The following is a 21,092-nucleotide window of genomic DNA, read 5'->3' as shown; positions in this document are numbered from 1 at the left end:
ACACTGTTAAAACCTAAGTATGTGCAAAGGCCATGCTTTCAAGTGTGCACAAACATGCGGATGTGTAGGGGAGAGTGTGAGCGTCGTGTGTAACAATGCTGTGAAATGTTCATCAACTAGCAACGCCACGAAGCACCAGAACTGACATACCTGGCCCAACAGCAGGAGCTGGTCAGTGCATTTCCTTGTGTGATCATAAGTTGACCGTTTTACTTCCTGTAGATTAACTCTTTCTAGCTGAAATTTCTAAAATAGGAAAAGAGGAGGAGGCAGAAGAAGAAAGAAAAAGAAAGAAAAAAGGAAGGAAGAAAATTTAATTTAGATCACATTTCTTAGGTCAAGTAGAAAAACTGTGATTTATTGAAAATTGAAGTGAGCTAATTAAAATTAACTTTCCATGGTAAAAACTTTAAGATACAAATCAAGACTGTTTTAATAAAAATTTTCATATGGATTAAAATTTGGAGTTTATAAGCTTTCAGAGAAGCAGGCCTTTCTCATACAGATATGATACAATGCTAATTTCTAGGATGTGGACTGAAGGCTGGCTCGAAAGTCTCCCAAGTTTAAGATCTCGGGAAAACTTCAATAACAAAGGCAGCATCTATGAAAAGTCTTTGTCTAGAAGCAGCAGCACCTGGAAGTAGGCGTTTTCACAGAGCACATCGTAGCAGATGTCCAGAGGATTATTCAGCTTGTCCTTAGGAGCACCGTCCTTTGTTACCACTGTGTCCCCAGACTTGGCTTGGGACAGGCTGTGCAGGTAGTGGGCCGCCACTGTCCAGAAGTGCAGCTCTGACTCATCACCGTAAAGCCTGGAAGAGGAGAGCAAGGCCTCTGTGAATTCGCTCTCCAGGCCTGAGCAGGCTGCCTGGAGTGGCCACCAGCAACAGTGTTCCACTTCAGAGTGCGCCAGGGAAATCACAAAGCAGTGAGCCCTCTAGCCTAGTTACTGGGCTCCCAAGAGCACAAGGCCTGGGCACACAGAGCCCTTCACATCCAACAGCTCTATAGGCCTGCTGTGCCAACAGCATGGATGGTGTTTGGGCATCACCTTCACAGTAAGAGTTTCTGGATAAAGTGTCAAAACAATCTGCTACTTGTTCTCTGGAACATGGCGGGAAATGTCTTCACGACTCTGCTGAGCACTGGGTAAGTACGGCTATCAGCATGTTTATAAATACACAGTTTGCAGCTCTTATTTTAAAAGCTGCCTATAGGTGAAAGGCCTTGCAGCACAGAAAGCCCAGATCTCATCTGAGACGTAGCTGGACTTGCTGGGTTATATTAGTGCTCGTAAACCAGACTGTAAGTCACATCTAAAAGAGGAGCTTAGAGTTTCAAATCATGTGTAGTTCTAACTTTTACAAAGCCTCAATAAAACGAGTTAACCTGAAATTATCGTTAAATTCAGCATTCCATATCCGAGAACATTACCTGGAAACGAGCAGACACCTCTGCAGGAGAGTGAATTCAGGATCAAGCAGGAGTTTCTTTATGTCGCTGCAGACAGGAACCCAGACAAAGGTAGGACAAACATTTCCAGCCAAACAAAAAGCAAAGAGAAGTAACAATACAAGTTACAGGAGCAGTTACTTGGTCTTGGCTCCCAACTTCACAAGTAGAAGGGTGCCGTCAATCACCTCTGCTGTGTAGTCTTGCAAAGTTTACCTGACTACAAGAATAAGCATGTCATTATCGACAGCCTTCTTAAAGCCTACAGTTTCCCAATTAAATACAAATGCTAAATTTTGGAAACTGGAGAAAAGTGATCAATTATTTGAAACTGTCATTAGCCAGATAGTATAACTTTTTCAAGTTTATGATGATGATGACAATGACGATGATAACGATGGTTATATGTGGCAGAGTCCAGATTGCAAAAACATGCTCTAGAGAACCAAGAACTTCATGTAGACCCCTATTTTTCTCCTCCCCTTGCTATATCATTCTTAGTATTTACTTTTAAATGCTCATGGCTCTAAGAAACATCAATTTCTTAGCCAGAATTGTGCACTCACAGACCTGGCACAGGCTGTTTCAGAGTCCTGCCTATGTCCTCTAGCACAGCTCCATGAGACGCTCACAATGGAGCCTCACTACAGAGAGCTTCTGCTGTGTCAGAGCTGGAAACTGGATGGAGACCAATACCCTCTCTGTGAGATGATTAAGACAGTCCTTCTAGCAAACTAGGCTACAAAGAGGAACAAACCTATGTCAAGGGATGGACTGTGGGCCACTAACACTTAGAAAAATAACTTTTGGTTTTAAAAAGTCAGTTAGTGTGTGTTACTTTCCGGTGTTCTTACCTTCTACGAAACACAGTTACTTACTTAGACAATGCATGCAACTGTTCCTGAAGGAGAGTCTTTATTTCTTCATTTTCTGGATAATCACTGTGCAGGAAAAAGTCTGAATCATTCATTGTCTCTGCAATTACTTGTATTTCTTTACTGAAATTAGTTGAATTAATAAGAACTTAACCTTTTTATACCCTCTGGTTAAAAATGTGGCTACAGATCAAAGTAGTAACCATGAGTCTGAGACTCACTGACCGTTTCCTTGGCTGACTTCACATTACTGAATAGAAACAAGGAAATGAATAAAGAAAACCTCAGGTCTCCAAAAGAGGAGAAAATGGGTTTGCTGGCTCTAAGAACTATCAGGTCTGGATTGCTTTGAACAAAGAGCCTACAATGAACAATGACCAGTGATTCATTCCCTCCTCTCTATAGAATGGGCATGGTAGTTCTTAGGCAACAGATATTTATTGCCTTAAAATTAACAACCACAACAAAACTCTCATCCCACACCAACCTGTACATCACATAGAATAAATTCAGTAATTGTAGAATTAATTAATAGTTGCTACTGTGTTTCTGTGATGGCTTTTTTGAAGTGTGGTAGACACTGACTTATAACACATTTCTGACTCTGCCTGTCCTCGAGCCTCCAGCATCTCTCGGCCGTCTGCACATTCATTCTTTCCCTCTACGATGATGCACCTGTGTGATGTCTACCCAGCCCTAGAGCATCCTATGACCCTGCAGCTCCTCACTGACCCACTCTTCCACAGAGGCCTCACAGTGGTACAGACAGGGGCAGAAAAAAATCCTTAGTGTCTTTGCCTTTGCTTGGATTGGTTTTAAGGCTTCATTCTTTTCTGGACTGCAATCCCTGAGTAAATTATGCAAGCAAAACAAAACGGAAAGAAACTTACATGTGAGAAATGTCCAGAGAATATCTTCCATTCCAAGGCTGGTGTAGTAGGAAGGCTTTCAAGGCAAGGGCGGCCCTTGGAACAAGGAGGTATGGGCACCACACTGGCTCTAGACAGCAAAGGAGCTTCTCAATAAAACGAACTTTATACCTCAACAACGTCTCAGCTACAAACTGATTACATGGCAGTCAGCAGAGAGCAATGCCTAAACCCAGTGTGACCAGAAGTCTACTCCAGAGTAGACTTCTCTGCAGATTCTCTGCACTCGGTGTGATCGATCAGTACATCCTCTTTCTCCTTTTTAGGGATCTGTGATGGACAAAGCTCTGCACTGTGAATGAAAGGCTCAACGTCATGACCCAACACACACAGATGAAGTTCGTTTAAAGAGAATTAAAAGCAATTGCATTTACCTGCAATACTTTTACCACTGCATCTGTTTTTCTGAGACTATTAAACTAACATGGTCCACCCACCCTCTGATGTCTGGCACTCCCAGGAGGCGTTTTATGAAGTCTTTTGGACACAGGGATAACTTCCTACAGGCACAGTCCTCACCCCAGCCCCAACATGCAGGACACTACGAAACGAGCAAGAGCCAGCTGTTTCCAATACATTCCGGTGGAAAGACACAGGACCAAAGGCGCTACTGCCTGCCAGCCAAGGTCAGCATCTCTCTCCACTGGGTTCCCCACCTTTGACCCACTGCCCAGGGGCCCACTGGCTTTCACTCCCTGATCCTCTCCAGCTCCCATGGAGCCTTTCCTTCCTGTCCCTTGGACAGATACAGTGAGCTAAAATGGCCCAAATGTATGAGAGACTGTGCCATCTGATACGCAGGATACCTACGAGTTACATGTGTAGTCACTGAGCACCTGAAAGATGGCTAATGCGAAGAGAGAATGAATGACTTAGAAAGTCCTGATAGTTGACTTGGTCCTTAGGTCACTTTGGAGTAGAACTGGAGGGACTCAGATGCATAGCTATTGCTCACATGAAACATTACAAAATCCAAACAGGGCTCAAATATTTCTGCCGAAAAGTTGTCCTCTGAATAACAGCTGTCCCAACTTACTTTGTAATACCAACAAGATCTTAAGAACTTCTTTAAAAAGATAATATCATTAGTAATTATTAATAAAGAGTATACTTGAAATGATAATTTTTATATATGTAAGTTAATAGAAGCAATGTTGTTTAGCAAATATGATTCTACGTGTCAAAAAATTAAACAGGATGACTATTGTGTACAGGCTTCTCAACTTAAAAGGCAGACAAGGTGAGAAAGGCTTCTACTACTCTTCCACACCACAGAGCTTCACTGCTGACTCAATAAAAGCCCTAAAATACCATCACTATTTTAAAATTCTATTTTTCTGGTTCAGGCAGTATCACTAGAGACTGAAATGAACATTAGTATTTCTTTTCTTAATATTAGTACAAATTTTAAGTATGATGTAAATCCTGGTCCACAGCTACAGTATAAAAATCAACATGATGGACTCCAGTTCTGTAATCAGTTTAGTTTAGAACTCATTCAAGTGATGATAGAGCTTTTTAGATTCAAATTATAAATCAAAAGAAAAAAAAAAACTTCAAATACTTAGATTGCACTTATCTGCTTCTTAACCTAGAACTAGCAATTGTTTTTGCTTTGTTTTGTTTTTTAAACATCCCTCTGACATTCCCTCAAGTTCCTTGGTAATTCAGTTTAAAGTGTTGTTTCTGTTTGCCTGTCTTGGTGAGGAGGTCCTGACACCTCTCAGAGCTGACAGATGACTCAAGATCGAGTATGGGAATGGGAATGCAACAAGCTGCTTCCATTTCCCCTGAGGGCTGTCATGGCCGCAGAGAAGTGACAAGCACAGCACAGGAAAGGTTCAGCACCCACCACCAGCAGCGGCAGCAGGGTGCCGGCCACTCCAGGGTGGGCAGCTTACAACACCCCAGTCTCTCAGGTGCCAAACAGCAATCGCCTCTGCCAAGCACAGGCAGAACTGAATCAGCAAATGAGTAAACGAGGCTCTCAAGACATTCTCTGCAAATGGTCACCAGGAGTGTCATGGAGGATACGCCCAGAGGACACTTGGAGACAGAAGGAGGATCAGAACCACTCTGAATAAGGCACTGGGTGGGAATGCTTACAATCTTCTTACCTCTTCTTTAGGAAAAAGAAGTCATGCACGGAGGTCTTTTTTTCTTTAAATTATGTTTTAAAACCAAACAAAACCAAACACTCCTCAAAACAACCACACAAGTAGGAGCAAGATCCTCCAATCACCTAGTTTAGCTTTGGATGATCACATTGGTCACAGACAGGCCTCAAATGTCACAGTGCACAGTGGATTTCCCTGATACACAATGTGGGATGCATGAAGCTTATTACAGAAAAGTGAGTAGATTCACGCTTGCTTTCCAAGAGTTCTCTGAAATAAAGCGGCAGCTGCTGTCTCTGCAGAGGATCACACCCTGTGGCAGCAAGCTCCCTCTCAGGAGTCCCTCTCAGGAGTGTGCCTTACCTACTAACTCCTGCTCATCCATCCTGAAACACGTAGACTTCATGGACATCTCCAGGACTCGGATGCACCCGTCATCAGATGCCAAGATCACCTTGTCTGACGTGCACCAGTCCACATCCAAAATCCGAAAGGTCACATTTCTTCCACTTCTTAAACTGCTCACCATCTGAACCTGTGAGAGTGAGTGACAGAAAATAAAGCTGTTTACCATTCTGGATTAAATGGTCAGAGACTGGGTGACAGAGGCCCAGAGTATATCTGCAAATGAACAGCCACTAGCAGCCCATCCCCACATGCAGACTACTCTACAGGCCTCAACCACAGCGATGACACCCAAGAGTCCATCAATTATCTGCCACGCTGTCTCGCTTACAACAGAATACTCTGAGAGCAAAGTTCTCTAACAAATAATTTCTCATAAGAAGCTGGACATACTTGCTGGAGACTGTACTTTCAGACAGAGTGGGAAAGACAGCCAGTTCCTGGGCTGACTGCTCCCCTCGCTCCACTGGCAGGCTGCAGAGCTGCGCCTACCTCTTTGGTATCCCACACTTCAGCGCCATCGGTATACATTGCTATTAGCTTCTGGTTTCCCTTGCCGGGGGCAAAACGAATCTTCCTCACCCAACTTCTGTGTGTGGGTATTCCTCTGAGGACAAAGAAATAAAAATACCAACAGGACATAAAATGACATTCAGTGTGTGCACTACTTATGATCAGGTGTGGGGATGGGAGTACCACTTCACATTCTCGGGAGTCACTTTTGACAGGTAGATCTGCATCAATATCTGCTGGGGCAAGACCCCAGGGCCTCTGCAGGGCTGAACCAGGGTCTCTGTGACTGACCAGAGCTGGCTCATGACCAGTCAGTCTTCCTCCAAAGGTTAGGGGTCAAAGCTCCAATTCCCACTCATGCTTACTGGTCCTATTTACAACCAAACAAAGGTTTCTCTTGGCTCTTACCTGGATACTCTGCCTTTCAAATCCCAGAAGTTTAAATTTCCATCCATATCTCCAAGCACTAATGTATCCCCTTTCCAAGCGATGCAGGTAATGCTGCCCATGCTACCCTAGAAGCAAGAGCAACAAAACCACCCATGAACTTCTCTGCTGAGTCACCACGAGGACAGAAACGTTTCCCTGCAATGATCACAGTGAAGTAGTAAAAACATTACTTATAAATGCTCACTTTAGCGTGCCTGCCATCATTTACTAAAACTTTCAACTCTGAAAGAGCCTCAGCATATCAGATCAACTGTGCTGAAACAGGATATTTCAATTTGATGGACATTCAGTCATCTAAACTACTGCTACAGAGAAGACATGTCTTTTAGGAAGAAATGCTTTAGGAAAAGGAAAATTCCAGAAAGGCAAAAATAAAACAAAATACCCCAAAACAAAAAACTGCAGTCTAGAGCACCATCTCTAATTATCTCTTTATTAAAGGTTAATAAATTTACTCCAAGGGAAACTCAATGACCCTCATAACTAGCTATGTAATGGTTTCTCTACAGGAAAAAAAGACTGAGAACTTTGCTGACACGCTATTGTGAGAGGGGAGTGTAGAGGGAGAACAGGCCATCCAGCAGAGTTGCTGGGTGGGTTGGGGCCCAAGTACTTATACTCTGGCATCAGACCATGCTGCCAGGCTTGTGTCCCAGCTCTTGACAGGGCGTGTCTACTTAACCCTTCTGTGTCCTGGGCCTACTGTTGGTGGAGTCAGGTGCTGGTATAAATCTATAAAGCTAAAGCTCGAGAAGCAATGTCTGCCACACTGTAAACACAGTTCACGTCAGAATTAAATAATGCTGCTACTCACTGTCTCTCTACTCATGAAAAGAGACCTTGCTTTGTAATTACAGAACAATGAAAATATTCAAGAGGGTCTCTACAGTTAGGTCAAGATTGTGCCAATGGTTGACAAAATTACCAACTGCCTCTCTAAATACTACACAATCCTGGTAATATCCCAAAACTAAAACAAACAAACAAATAAAAGGCCTAACAGAGTAAAAAAAACCCCTCAATATTGCAATAAACTTAACAACAAAACTTACACCAAGTATATGAGACTCTGCAATGCTCTCAGATCTTAGTTCCATTTTTCTGAAATTTGAATGGGATGTTTAAGAAGAGTTTGCCTTTAAGTTTACTTTGTCTTGAATACGTTCACATTTTTAACCTTAGTTTTCTTTTCACACTTAAAAATGAGATTATATTAAATTAATCTACAAATTAGTGTTGCTGTGTTAATTCAACTGTGTGGACATGCAGACGCCCTCCTGCAGGGCTGAGGGAGTAGAGCCGTTGGGGATGGAGAGGTGCTTCTGCGGGGCCTGCTGTGCATCCCCTGTGGCTCCCTCTACTCTCTGTGGTGCTCCTTGCTCACTGCTGCAGCTGCTGTGCTGCCCGCATGCCAGGCAGGATTCTCTCCGTTTCCACGATGAAGGCAGCCACCATGGATACACACAGTTTAAAACACTGCTGAGCTTTCTCCTTTTACCATGCTATATACTTCACAGTTTGGGGGCCAACTTCCAGAATGAAAATTTCAGCTCAAAATTAGTGTTTAGAGCCTTGCATTTGAAAGAACAATAAAGAAAATAGTGGGTTGAAACAAACAAACAAACAAAAACCTTTCTTCTACATACTATATTATAGCCACTGGAAAAAATGTCAGCTTCAGAAAGAACAACAAACCAAAACCAGTTCTCACAAAGTATATAGATATCAATCCTCCCCTAAACATAAGCCAGTCCCACTGGACGCAGCACGCTTACTAACAGTCACATTTCTTCAAAGACTTGATTCATTTGAAACAAAAGAATTTAGCAGAGTAAAGAGAGTCTTTGTGCCCTCACTTCAAGACCCCACAGAGTGGAAGTGCCACCTCCCGACTGTGTGCCGTGGCTGCCTCCAAAGGCATTTATAAGAGTACCCATGACCAGAGAAGATCAGTGCCTGGATGGGAAAGCCACCAAGCCTGCCAATCCAAGGTTATACCTGGGATCCATATGGTAGAAAGAAAGGAGTGAGTGCTACAAGTTGTCCTGTGACTACAACATGACACTGTAAATAATAATGTAATAAATTATGAAACGAATACTCATGGCCAAAGTTCAAAGCTTTCTCTTTGGTTTAGTTGGAAGGTGTTGTGTTCTAACCTCAGTGTGAAGCAACTGGAAAGTGAAGAGACCAAACTATTAGTAGGTGACTCTGTAAGAGCCCAGAGGACATCTTCCTACAAGAGGAGCTATTTGGAGGCTAAGAGTGGACAATGGGGTCCTAACCTTCAGCAGCCTTTCTTGGTATACATTTAAAGTTACTTTCCTATTATAAACATCAAACATCAATTTCCCACATCCATATTGAAAATGTAAGCAATATCAGATGTCCTCAAAAATAGTTACTACTAAATCCTAGATATGACTTATTCTATGCTACGGTATGAAGATTATGATATTAACTTTGACTTTAGAATAATGGTTTTAAATGAACGCCTTCAATTCTATGTTAACAGGAGCACTTGATAGCTAGCCTCTAAAGAACCCTCACTCTTTCAAAGGCCCCAGGAGCCACTTCCCACAGTAAAGTAGGACTGATCCAAGGACCAACAGCAGACTGTAAATGTGACAGGGCATCATTTCTGAAAGTAGGCCATGTGACCTGGCTCTCCTAACTCACTCACTTGAGAACTCGGTTGCCAAGATGGGAGGTGACACAAGGAGTTCTTGAAGAAGCACTTGGCTCCGACAACCCACAGCTTTAACTTTAAAAAGCTTCTTGACAGCACCACCTTGGAGCGGATAAACATGATGGCCAGCTTTTGTGTAAACACAGGAGAGGGTCCTCTGGGAAGAGGGAACCTCAACTGAAAATATGGCTCCAGCAGGCTGCCTGGGATAAATTTTCTTTATTGAGGTGGTATGTCCCACTGTGAGCAGTGCCATCCCTGGCCAGGAGGTCCTGGTTGTGTAAGGATGCAGGCAGAGCAAGTCACAGGGAGCAGCTAATAAGCAACATTCCTTCACGGCCTCTGCTTCGGCTCTTGCCCTGACTTCCCTCAGTGGTAATACTGAGTGTGACTTGAGAGGCATAGGACGACACAAGTCCTTTCCTCCCTCAGATACAGCCATGGCATTTATCACATAGCAACAGAGACCCTCACTGAGATTGTCTCTCTGGCCCATTTAACTTTAAATGACCTCAGCTAGTCAAGATCCTTACTGAGACACTTTTAATAGGTTTTCTATTAGAACATCTATTCTTAGATGAAAACTTAAATATGCATTGTTTGAAATCCCCTTTAATGCCTCCATTTAATTATAATATATATTAGTTAATGGTTTATTAATTCATTTATTAAGAGCAATCTGTAAGATGTGTGCTGATGTCAATTATTAACTATAATTGATTCTGCAAAGCCAAAATAAGACACCTACAAGTGAGTAAATATTAATACCACTATACTCACAATCATATTAGAATTATTTCAAACTAACCAATGGAAATGTTCAGACTAGAAATAGGATTTAGCTCAGTGGTAGAGCGCTTGCCTAGGAAGCACAAGGCCCTGGGTTTGGTCCCCAGCTCCGAAAAAAAAAAAGAACCCCCCCCAAAAAATAAAAAAAAAGAAATAGGACAGCTGCCATGACAGCCATGAACCTTCCTGTCCTCAGTTTCATAAGCAAACAGGTAATTCCTATGGCGTGCCATGGTGGTAAGATGGGACCGCACATGCGGTCTAGGATCACGGTGGCTATGTCACTCTGCAGTATATGAACTTGGTATGGACCAAGTTAGTCTGCAGTGACCTCTCCCTGAATAGTAACATTTACTGTATTAGGCTTAACTATGTCTTCACTGGGTATGGATAAACGGGATCCCTGGTCACACACTCCTGACAGAGGTGTCCTGAGGATGACACTCACATCCGGTGGAATCCGAGCACTGTCTTTCACAGAATTTCCTTCGACAGTGAGATGATAAACTTGGCCATCGTTGTCAGTGAACACAAAATGTTCCCGAGCGGAGATGTTCTGACTGAGTTCAGACTTACTTTCTGCCTCCTGTAATAAACTTAAGGCAGAGAAGAAAGGTAAGTTTTCCCTAGGGTGAAACCCATTACTACCCACTGTTTAGATGCATTTACAGGAGGTCCAAGAGCATTTAAACCCCTCTTGAGTGTTCCCAGGACATTTTCTGGGGAGGTGACTGTCTCTGCCCACATCAGTGCTCGTTTGTTTCAGCTACAGGTGCTGACTTGATCACACTCGGGGCCGCTGACAAGTCAGCAGCTCTGCGTTTTACTGACAACACTGAGCACAGGCACAGCAACTGTGCTTCAGTCGTCTGGGCCTGCCAGGTTCTCTGCCAGGACACAGGCAGCACAAAGGTGCACCAACAGGGGCAGGACCTCGTACCTGATCACAGATGATTCAACGGCACCCAGCTCTGCATCCGAGACCACAGTCTGGCGGGCCATGGCCTCCCGGGTGGCTAGCTGCTTCTTTCTCAGGCTCTTCAGGTTGTGAGACGGTGACCATTCCTGCACAGCACAGACAGACATGCCAGGCTCCCTTCCACTAAAGTCTGCTTAGAGTAGCCGGGCACAGCTACTTATGATCAGCACACTACTGGCTTTCGAGCAAGGACATCATTTACAGGCAACCGTCTAGGATTAAGTTTTCATGTTTTCTCGAATCCCACTATAGTCCTGTGCACTCCCACCCATGTAGGATGGGAGAATCGAGTTCTCAGGCATAGGCGCTCACACAGCCAGCCGCTCACTTCCATGATTATTCTCACGCCTCCACCTATTCTAACGAGCTTAGTCAAATATTGTCTCATGTAAAAGTTCCTTTTTAAGGTTTAATTTATATTGTGTGTTTTGCTTGTGTATGTTACAGACCACATGCGTGATCAGACTGAGTTGTGAGCCACCACCTGGGTGCTGAGCTACGCGTCCAGTGGTCCCTGCACACGTGGACATTCTAGGACAGTCTCCTTTCTTCTCCTGTCACGCCTCAGCTGTAGGAAATGTGCTGCCCTCCTCCTGCCTTGCAGTGCTGGAATGTCAGGGCGTGGTCAGTTCTCATACGCACGAGAATCTAATTTACAGAAACAGTGCTGTCTTACACACCACCCTGTTTCTTATTGTTTCTATTTTCCTTCACTAAAGTTGAATAACTGTGGGGAGCGGGTGTGGCGGCAGTCCCAAGATGGCACCCGGGACTGCAGCTAAGTCTCATGACTAGCACCTGACTTCCTCACACACCTGAAACTAGCCACGTCCATTGTGAGAGCTGCACAAGCGCACCGTGAAGCAAGATCAGGCCATGTGATGTGGACCTATAAACTGAGATTACGCAGTCTGGACTGAGGAGGCGGAGTTGAGGGAAGATATAAGGGACTGTGCTCGGGGGCTGAGGGGGGGACAGAGAAGAAAAGAAAAGAGAGATTGCTGCTTGCATGCAGAAAGAAAGGTTCCTGAATAAACTGCTCCTTTCTGTGGGACGGAGGCAGAGAAGACAAATAACTTTTGTCTAGAGGGACAAAGGGGACTAGTGAGAGGTCCAAAGGAAAAGGGAAGGGGTGTGTGTGTGTTTAACATACAATGTGTACTTGTATGTGTACTTAAAAATAAAAGATGAGACTGTTTCCTTACCCTGACTACTAAATGGTCGGACTATTCTCTTTGACTTGCACACGATTACCTTGTGCATTTGGATCCCACACACCCACAGGTCTGTTCTGAACTCTTTCTGACAGTGATCCATTTCCTCTTCTTCTGTCAACTGGACACTGGCTTTATGTCTATGACTTTCTAAAATTACTAATTCCAGATATTATGATCAACTTTATGTCTTTTTACTTCTAGAATGATTAAAGCCTACCTTCTTTCATAAATATATTTATGTTCCTCAAGATACCCAAACATTAATCCATTTTAACAAGAAAATACATTGCAGGAATGATGTTAACTCAAGCTATGGAAAAGTAGCAACCACACAGCTCAGTACCAGGAGCACCGGCTCGTGGGCTGGCATGACTCACCAAGGCAGTTATAGCAGGGAAGCTCTTAGACATTTCTCTGAGAAGAGTACAGGTTCTAATATCCCACAATTCCAGGGGCTTATCTTTGAAAACAACTGCCAAATACTGTCTAAAAGAGACAACAAAAATTAAAATCTATCAAAAAGATCTTTTTACAACAACAAAAACTGTCATGCATTAGTTAATGAGTTGAAAGGTGGGACTCAGACAGCACATGCCTTGCATAAACAACTAAACTAACATTCAGACCCCATTACAAGTCATGTTCAAAGTTACAATAAATATGAATCACTGAGGAGCCGAGATGGCAGACCTGAGTTTATAGTGGGCTCAGGGCAAGATTAGCACTGATTGGACCACATTGGGAAACTTAACACACACAGACTTGGACGCAGTTCAGGTGAAAATGACCAGAAACAAAATACAATACAAGGAACTGCCAACTGCACTGAAATGGTGAGGTGAGTTTTGGGGAAGGAGGAATTGCCAGTGAAGGGCATTTTCACAGAGCCTACCACAGAGATGAAGAGAGGGTTGAGCTGAGGTGCTAGAGGCTCTCAGGACCCCTTAAGCAAACAGGTACAGGGTGAACTCATAGTATGCACTGTCTAGAGGGGAACCATGAAGAGCATGAAGGCATGGGAGTCTACACCCAACGATTCATAAATACTAATTAAACAAACTGGATCGGCTATTCCGATATCACCCTATCCAGACTTATTTCCAAGTGTAGAATACTCAAGAGAAAAGATCTTTCCTAATGATAAAAAAAAAAAAAACAAACAAAAAACCAGAACACTGATCTCATGTGTGCCTAATTACAACCACAGAATACCTACCACAAGTACTTGAGTGCTTCAAAAGGAAACTAAACGAGGCCATAACTAAGGTAGGGAAGTCAGTGCACACCTTTCAGAAGTGCACAGAATGACTTAATCCAGAACTAGCAAAGACACAGCAGACTTAGGAACCAAGTAGAACCAACTCACAGAAGACTGTAATAACAACAGCTTTTCAAGACACAGGGGACATTCATTAAGACAGATCAGATACTGAGTCATGTGACAAGTCACAGCTAAATCTCAAAAGTCTGAAATAACATAAAATATGTTCTCTGCCTACAAAGAACTAGAAAACAACAGAAAGGTCTATCTGGAGGGAGGGAGGAACCAAGTATATAAATATGCCGAGCGAATGTTAAGACAGGATGACATGAACTAATATGAAAATACAGTGCATCAAAAGTATAGGCCCTTGTCGCAGGAAATGCTCTTGCTTCTGCATCAACATTTACCAGCAGCCCTACTTAGTAGAAAAAAGATGCAAATGGCCTGGAGATGAGTGAGAAAGATCAGAAGTGTCTTTATAAGCAAACACTATTTACACAGAGACTTGTAAGAGACTAACAAAAACATCACTAGAATAACTCAGCTCAGCATGGTCACAGTCTTCAGGTCACCGTCGGAAACTTCACTGTAATTCCAGTATATAGTATTGAAAATTGAGATAAAACCCACTTACAACTGATTATAGAAGATATAAAACTTGATGACACGTAAGAACTTAATTGAATGATATACAATAATACTGCATGCAATACCATACTGAAAAGTATATATTTCTGGACAAAGAAGACATAAATAGGTAATGGTATGTGCCACATTCATGATTTCAAAATTTGCTGAAGTGTCTGTTCTCTCCCAGACTGATACTCAGATCAAAACCCCTGGAAGGTGCTGTGGGTAAAACTGACAAGCTGCTTCTAAAATTGATATGAAATCCCAAAATATATTGCTATTCCTTTTAACTGTTTTCTAAAATAATATGACATTGGGATGAATTTAACACGTTATGAGATTAATGACACCAGATGTCTTAGTCACGGGTTCTGTCACGCTGATGAAACACTATGATCAAAAGCGAGTTGGGGAGAAAAGGGTTTGTTTAGCTCACACTTCCATCTCAATGTTCATCATCAAAGGAAGTCAGGGCAGGAACTGCAACAGGTAGGGGTGGATGCAGAGGTTTTGGAGGGATGCAGGCAGGAGCTGATGCAGAGGTTTTGGAGGGATGCTGCTTACTGGCTTGCTCCCCATGGCTTGCTTAGCTCTCTTATAGAACTCAGGACCTCTAGCCTAGGGGATGGCTCCACCCACAATGGGCTGGGCCCTTCCCCATCAATCACTAATTAAGAATACGCCCTTCAGCTGGATCTTGTGGAAGCATTTTCTCCATTGAGGTTATCTCCTTTCAGATGCCAGCATAGACAGTTTCATGAATTGATAAAATATGTTTTTCCTGATAAAGACTGTTGTGAGTGTTGTGACCTTTAGAGCATGGGATTATTGTGAAAGCTCTCATTTTCTTTATGTACAATTTAGGTTCACTCTGTTTCTAATAGTCTTTTGAATGTTTTGTTCCAAGTGAAAATGCATGTGAAGTAGGATTAGTAGAAACCAGGAAGGGAGGTGAGGGGGAAGCAAAGAGAACAGAGCATCTCCAGGCTGTCTCACATCTGTGGTCAAGCTCTGCTTTTTGATATGGCCACTTGTAATTATCTGCTGTCACTAACAGATTTCAGGAATATTTAGCATGTCCCTACTTTCTTAAAAGTTAAAAAAGCAGCTGTGCAATGCTCCTGAGACACAACCGTAGATAGAATAGGATGGCACTTACTTCAAATGAGACACTTTGATCATTTCAATGGGTGATTCATCATTGCCCCGGTCACCACGGAACGCAGTGCTCCTCCCTTTAATTGAAAAATGAGAAGGTGAATCACAGGCACCACATAAAAGAGCAAGAAGCCCCACCACCTGATGTGGCCAGCCACACCCTCTGCCTCCGTCACTCAGGGCTTTGCTTCAAAGCCAGGTCTAATAGTGAAATTTGAAATATTCTTAAAATATGAAAGGAAACAAAAATATATTACTTAGTATATAAGTAATATATCTATTTTAGATATCTATGTCATAAAATAGGTAAATATTTATAAAATTTATAAATATATATAATTTTATAAATATTTTATAAAATACCTTATATAAAAAGGTATTTTAATGTTATATAGTTTCTTCAATTCTGTAATTCAATTTTAGAACCTTAAGAGATAATGCTGTCTACAACTTTGGAGCCTCTGTGGCCTAGTGGGGGGACTCACTGTGCATTTAAAGTCAGAGAAGACACACCCATGTTTTCAAGTACCGATTAGTTGGGAGAAAAAAAAAACTTTTGAAATGAATACTGAAGATTTCTTATTTTATTTGCAAAGTAGTAAATGAAATGTCTGAGCACATTACTACCAAAAAGTCTTTCTGAGTGAAATTGTGGAGTTATAACTATATGCCGTATTAGTTAAGTGCCAAAAGAGAAGTTTTCATAAATAAATAATTCTACCTTTCACTTTAACAAACAAATTTTAATATTTTTGTGAGATTTTATTTACACTGAATTAAAGAGAGAACAACAGCCGAACACATCTACACACCCTGCTCCCGCAGGCGGCAAGTGCAAACACGGGTCTTTCTAAGTCAGCTGGTACTAACCTCTGACAGTGGTCCTGGACCTGCGGGCAAGAATGACTTTTTCACAGGAAAACACAGGTATTTACGTTACGATTCCTAACAGTAGCAAAATTACAGGAATGAGGTAGCAATAAAATAACTTTATGGTTGAGGTCACCACGGCACGAGGAACTGTATTAAAGGGCTGCAGTTTTAGGAAGGCTGAGAACCAGTGCTCCAGAGCTTCCAGGTTCAAAACCCTACAACCTGAGTGCTCACATTTCTCTCTTCAGCAAATCAGCAACTGCTGATTATTATAGACAAAAGAAATCTGCAAGAAAAGATTCTAAATTAAACAATAGTCCTTCTGAAGAAAAGAAATGGGGATTTTTTAAACAAGTGACTGACTAACTATAGTCTTGCTCATCTGGAATATGACAGTGCTTGAGAGAAGGCCAGAGCCAGTGTGCCAGCAAAGCAGAGTCTAGGAACTTCAGTTCCTGGGCAGGTCACTTTCTGGTGTTATAGCAACACTGGAGTGTGCACATGGCTGATTCTTTAAGTTAACACCACCTACATACAGAAAACAACCAAACGCTTGTTACTCCTGCACATTATTATTATTATTAATTATTATTATTATTATTAAAAATCATCTGCATATATTGATTTTATTCCTGTTTTCTTGATTGGTTGGTTGGGTTTTTTTGTTTGTTTTGTTTGTTCTGAGACAGGCTCTCACTGTGTAGCTCTGGCTAGCCTGGAACTCAATGAGATTTGCCACCATGCTCAGCTATGGTATTATTTTGCAGAAACTCACATTTGAAATCACTGCCTTTAAAATTCATGTGCTATTATTATAAAGTCCTTCATTCTGAAGTTTGTTAGGTCTCACATTGTAAATAATTGTAAACACGTTAGCAGGGTGCTTTCTTTTCTATTATATTAGTTAGAGTCTGTGATTTCATGAGTGTGCACACACAGGTGTGAAAAACACCTTGGGGGTCAGTTCTCTGCCTCTACCACTTGGGTTATCCGCTGATTACCCAGATTAAGGACCCTATCCTCCCTTTTTTCAATTATGAGTCAGGGCTCTCCTGGGCTCAGCCTTTCCTAGGCTGGCCTTGAACTTGTTATGTAGCTGCGTATGATGCATCTTCTTCCTCCTGAATGCTGGGATCACTTCCAGTTTGTGTGGTGCTGGCAATAGAACGTAGGGCTTCCGCATGCTAAAGCAAGCACTGTACGACTGAAGCTACACCCCTACCCCTGGAATGTTTGCTACTGCAAAGACTTCGTATGGTCCCTAATTCAATCAGCCTACAGCTATCAAAAGCTTTAGATTTGAACATTTGAACATCACACTAACCTATACAATTTTTGAAGGCTTCCTACAATAGTCCAAATTCTAAGCAGAGGTCCCAAAATCTGCAACTACAGAGAAAGCTTAAAAATGATCTTGCAGAGAGCTAGGGGACTGGCTCAGGGGGCAGTTGCTTGCACTGACCTCAACTCCATGGGCTGACATGGCTAAAGGAAAGGGCTGGCTCCCAAGAGTTGTCCTCTGGCCTCTACATGAATCTCCTATACATAAGACACCATGCAAAAGAAGACTGGGCCCCTCTTTTGTCGTGCATCCATGAGTTCAGCTAATGATTTCCACTTACCCTGTGCTACACGAGTGGTGTGTACATAGAAACAATGCTGTGGTTTTTCTAGGCAATTACTACAGAACTAGAGAGAGTAAACAGGATGTAAGAACACACACCAAGGTGAAAGAAAATGCTCTGAGGACATTTTATGCAAGCAGTGTCTCCCATCAGCATGAGATACCACTCCAACCTTTCAGAAGGTAAGACACGGACCTGTTGGGAGATCAACCAGCTGAAGTTCGTTTCTTACTAACCCCATGTTGTTTGGGGTTGAAGCAGCAAAAGAAAGGAAACTGGTCAAGCTTGTCCATTCAATACCCCTAAAAAGCAAACACAGTTTAGTTTTGCATTCTTTTCTCATTTGAAAAGTTTATTTGAAAAATTAGGTTTTTCCCAAGGCCTCATTTTATTACATAATATAACTTGAAATACTACTCTTTCAGTCTACATTAATGCATCCTCTGGCATGTGTGGAATTTGTTCTAATTAAAATGTTATATCCAAGTGTAATGACAAAGAGTTATCAGAATTCATACCATCATTAAAATGGATGCTGAAATCGCAGCAATTTTTAAGAACCTAACTGTTTAAAGCAAGCAGCACAGAAACATTCAAGAGATGAATCCTTAAAGTGACTGCTGGGGATGTCATCAAAATTCCCAGCTGCGAAACTAGGGCAAAATTTAATGGAGCAAAGACCCTTCCTTCATCTTCCAGATGGAAGAGGAGACAAATGTCCCACCATGCAGAGAAAAACCATGGGCTGAGTGAGGGCTACCCCAACACGACAGTGTGGACGCCTTGCCCACATGGGGCTGACAAGCAGTCAGTGGTGATACATTTTCTTCCTTGGAGTAAAGCTGGCTAAGACCAAAGCCTAAAGCCGGGCCCCAGTTACATTTGTTCATCAGGACCTATAGGCTAGCTATTTGCAGTGCAAATGGTACAGCCTCGGGCTGCTCTCACAGTACAATGGCAGACTGGGAAAGGCAGCTCTGAAAGGCTTAAGATCTAAACTCTTAAGCCTCAAAACTTTATTACTGATCCATTATGAAAAATGTTTATTGACCTCTGATCTACAATAATTCTAATGCAGTAACAGGATTTGCAGGAGATACTTCTTTTTGTCTGTCTTGCTTTTTTTCCCAAGCAGTACAATCATCTCCTATGTCTATGTAGGCTCCTGTCTGCAGCTTTCAAGGCCCTCAGACATTTCCCTTACCTGCAGTCATTTACTTTCTTTTTGAGATAGTCTTGCCCTGTATTCCAGGCTGACCTCAAGCATACTATGTAGCCCATGGTCATTCAACTGCCTCAGCCTACTGACTGTGGGATTACCGGGGGAAGACACCACAGTCAACTCTCATCTGCTATATTGACTACAAGTGTTTCCCTCATTGGCTCCTGGGTACCCGGGTACTTTTCTTTGTGCAGAAGGACAACACAATCCACAGAGACCCAAAAGCAGCATCTGAAGCAGTAGCACTAGCTGCGGTGATTAGGATTACAACCATTTCAATACAAAGCTGTACCCGGCACCCAGACTAATGGCTGCGTGGAATTAGCACACTTGGGAATTTCCATTCCTGGCTCAAGTTCTCACCTTCGTTCTCCAGACACAGTGGGATAGGCTGACTCCAGAGCTCACCCTCTGCACCTTAGTCTCATTAGTTACACAGAAACAGTACAGAGGGCACCCAGGAGGTCTAGCCGATATCACACTCATGGTTGGCACAGTGATCCAGGAACTAACTGAAGCCTGGTTGTCCTCATCAGATCTGTTCTAAATAAATACACCCACACTGTGATCATACAGCTGGGCCAACCTCTAGACAAGGTCTTTCCCCTCTTCTTTCTCTTCTCTTCTCCCCAGCAGCTAAGTCCTCACCATCTCTAGAGTAAAAGGAGGAACTCACTACATCTGGTCTAAAAGTCTGGTAGCGTCAAGCGTGTGTTGCCTAGAGATTCCCTAAGACCATTTCCCAAGTCCTGCTGCTGGCAGTATCAACTCACTAATTCATAATTCAACTTGGTGTGGTCGTGTCAGGAGCTCTGGGCACTGGCAACCTGCCTTCCCGCTTTTCATCCATTATTTTTAAAATGACTCCATTAAGTATCCAATACATGCCAGTGGCTATGTGAGATGCTGTGGATGAGGGAGACATACCTACTGTCCATCTGGAACTTATGTTCTCTCAGAAAACATGTATTTTGCAATACCTACTGCAAAAGAGATGGCAAAGAGCTCAACAGGAGTGTGTGAGCTGCACACACTCTGACCTCAGGGACCAGCTCTGGAAACTGTGCCATTGGACCTAAGCCTGACCAATCAAGGTAATAGCACAAGAGGCAAGAGGCCAACTATGTGTTGCTGGGGATTAAACCCAGGGCCTCAAATGTGCTAGATAAGAACTCTACCAATGACCTACTCCCCAGCACCCTGAAGAGTCTTTTAAGGACGGCACCATGATATCTTGCCTAGCACCTCTCTTTTGTTAAGCAGTGTAACCCAGATTCAGGAAGTGTCTGCCCTGCTCACTGGAGGTCCCAGCCCCGGAGCTGTAGCAGAACCTGCAGGGCTGCGTGTTTGTAGTCTGGCAGTGTGAGCAGGTTGCTTTCGAACGGAATGCAGCAGCAGCTTACATCTTCTTAAATAAAGTAAAACCAAACTGGATTTCAAAGTAGATTAAATAAGGCAGGGGTTATCTATCTGTCAGAAGAAAAGTATTAAAACCTCCTGTCAGACACGGCTGAGCTCCACATTGCCCCTGGGATTAGAACACTGTTGTCCAGGCTTACCTCTAATTCTGCACTTAATATCTGAAGGACTGGAAACAGCATCTCATCCCTGATCTAGGATTTCTCTCATCTTTTTTGCTAGAATCCCTAGCCACAGAACAACTGTAATCTTAGAATTTATCATCAGATGGCTTCAGGCTCACAGGCTGAGCATGCCAGGCATCTATAGAACATATAACACACAAGCTACTTCTCAAGAAAGTAGGGAGCACACAATTCTGCAAGACTTAAATCCTATGATTGTTCTGCAAATGTCCAGGAAAACAAGAGAGACCATTTCATTTTCCACAAGTAATTCAATGTAATCTAAGCAATCCATGCCTATACAAACCATTGTTTCTAA

General features: G+C 42.7%; 1 protein-coding gene across 2 annotated transcripts in view; it reads right to left on the bottom strand.

Moving 5' to 3' along the window:
* The window catches only part of Wdr11 (WD repeat domain 11), a 45,544-nt gene that overhangs the window by 4,196 nt on the left and 20,256 nt on the right, over positions 1-21,092 (bottom strand). For both annotated transcript variants that reach the window (XM_006230424.5, NM_001427807.1), the window contains exons 12-24: positions 18,164-18,270; positions 15,472-15,547; positions 12,796-12,904; positions 11,163-11,287; positions 10,671-10,818; positions 6,703-6,809; positions 6,274-6,388; positions 5,740-5,911; positions 3,221-3,329; positions 2,334-2,396; positions 1,438-1,503; positions 638-815; positions 151-246 (exon numbers count right to left, since the gene is read on the bottom strand). In XM_006230424.5, the coding sequence (XP_006230486.1) occupies positions 151-246; positions 638-815; positions 1,438-1,503; positions 2,334-2,396; positions 3,221-3,329; positions 5,740-5,911; positions 6,274-6,388; positions 6,703-6,809; positions 10,671-10,818; positions 11,163-11,287; positions 12,796-12,904; positions 15,472-15,547; positions 18,164-18,270 (1,471 nt within the window). The remainder of the gene's footprint in view (positions 1-150; positions 247-637; positions 816-1,437; positions 1,504-2,333; positions 2,397-3,220; positions 3,330-5,739; positions 5,912-6,273; positions 6,389-6,702; positions 6,810-10,670; positions 10,819-11,162; positions 11,288-12,795; positions 12,905-15,471; positions 15,548-18,163; positions 18,271-21,092) is intronic.

Source organism: Rattus norvegicus, chromosome 1, assembly GCF_036323735.1.
Source record: "Rattus norvegicus strain BN/NHsdMcwi chromosome 1, GRCr8, whole genome shotgun sequence".
Taxonomy (NCBI): Eukaryota; Metazoa; Chordata; class Mammalia; order Rodentia; family Muridae; genus Rattus; species Rattus norvegicus.
This window is presented reverse-complemented; position numbering and strand designations above follow the sequence as displayed.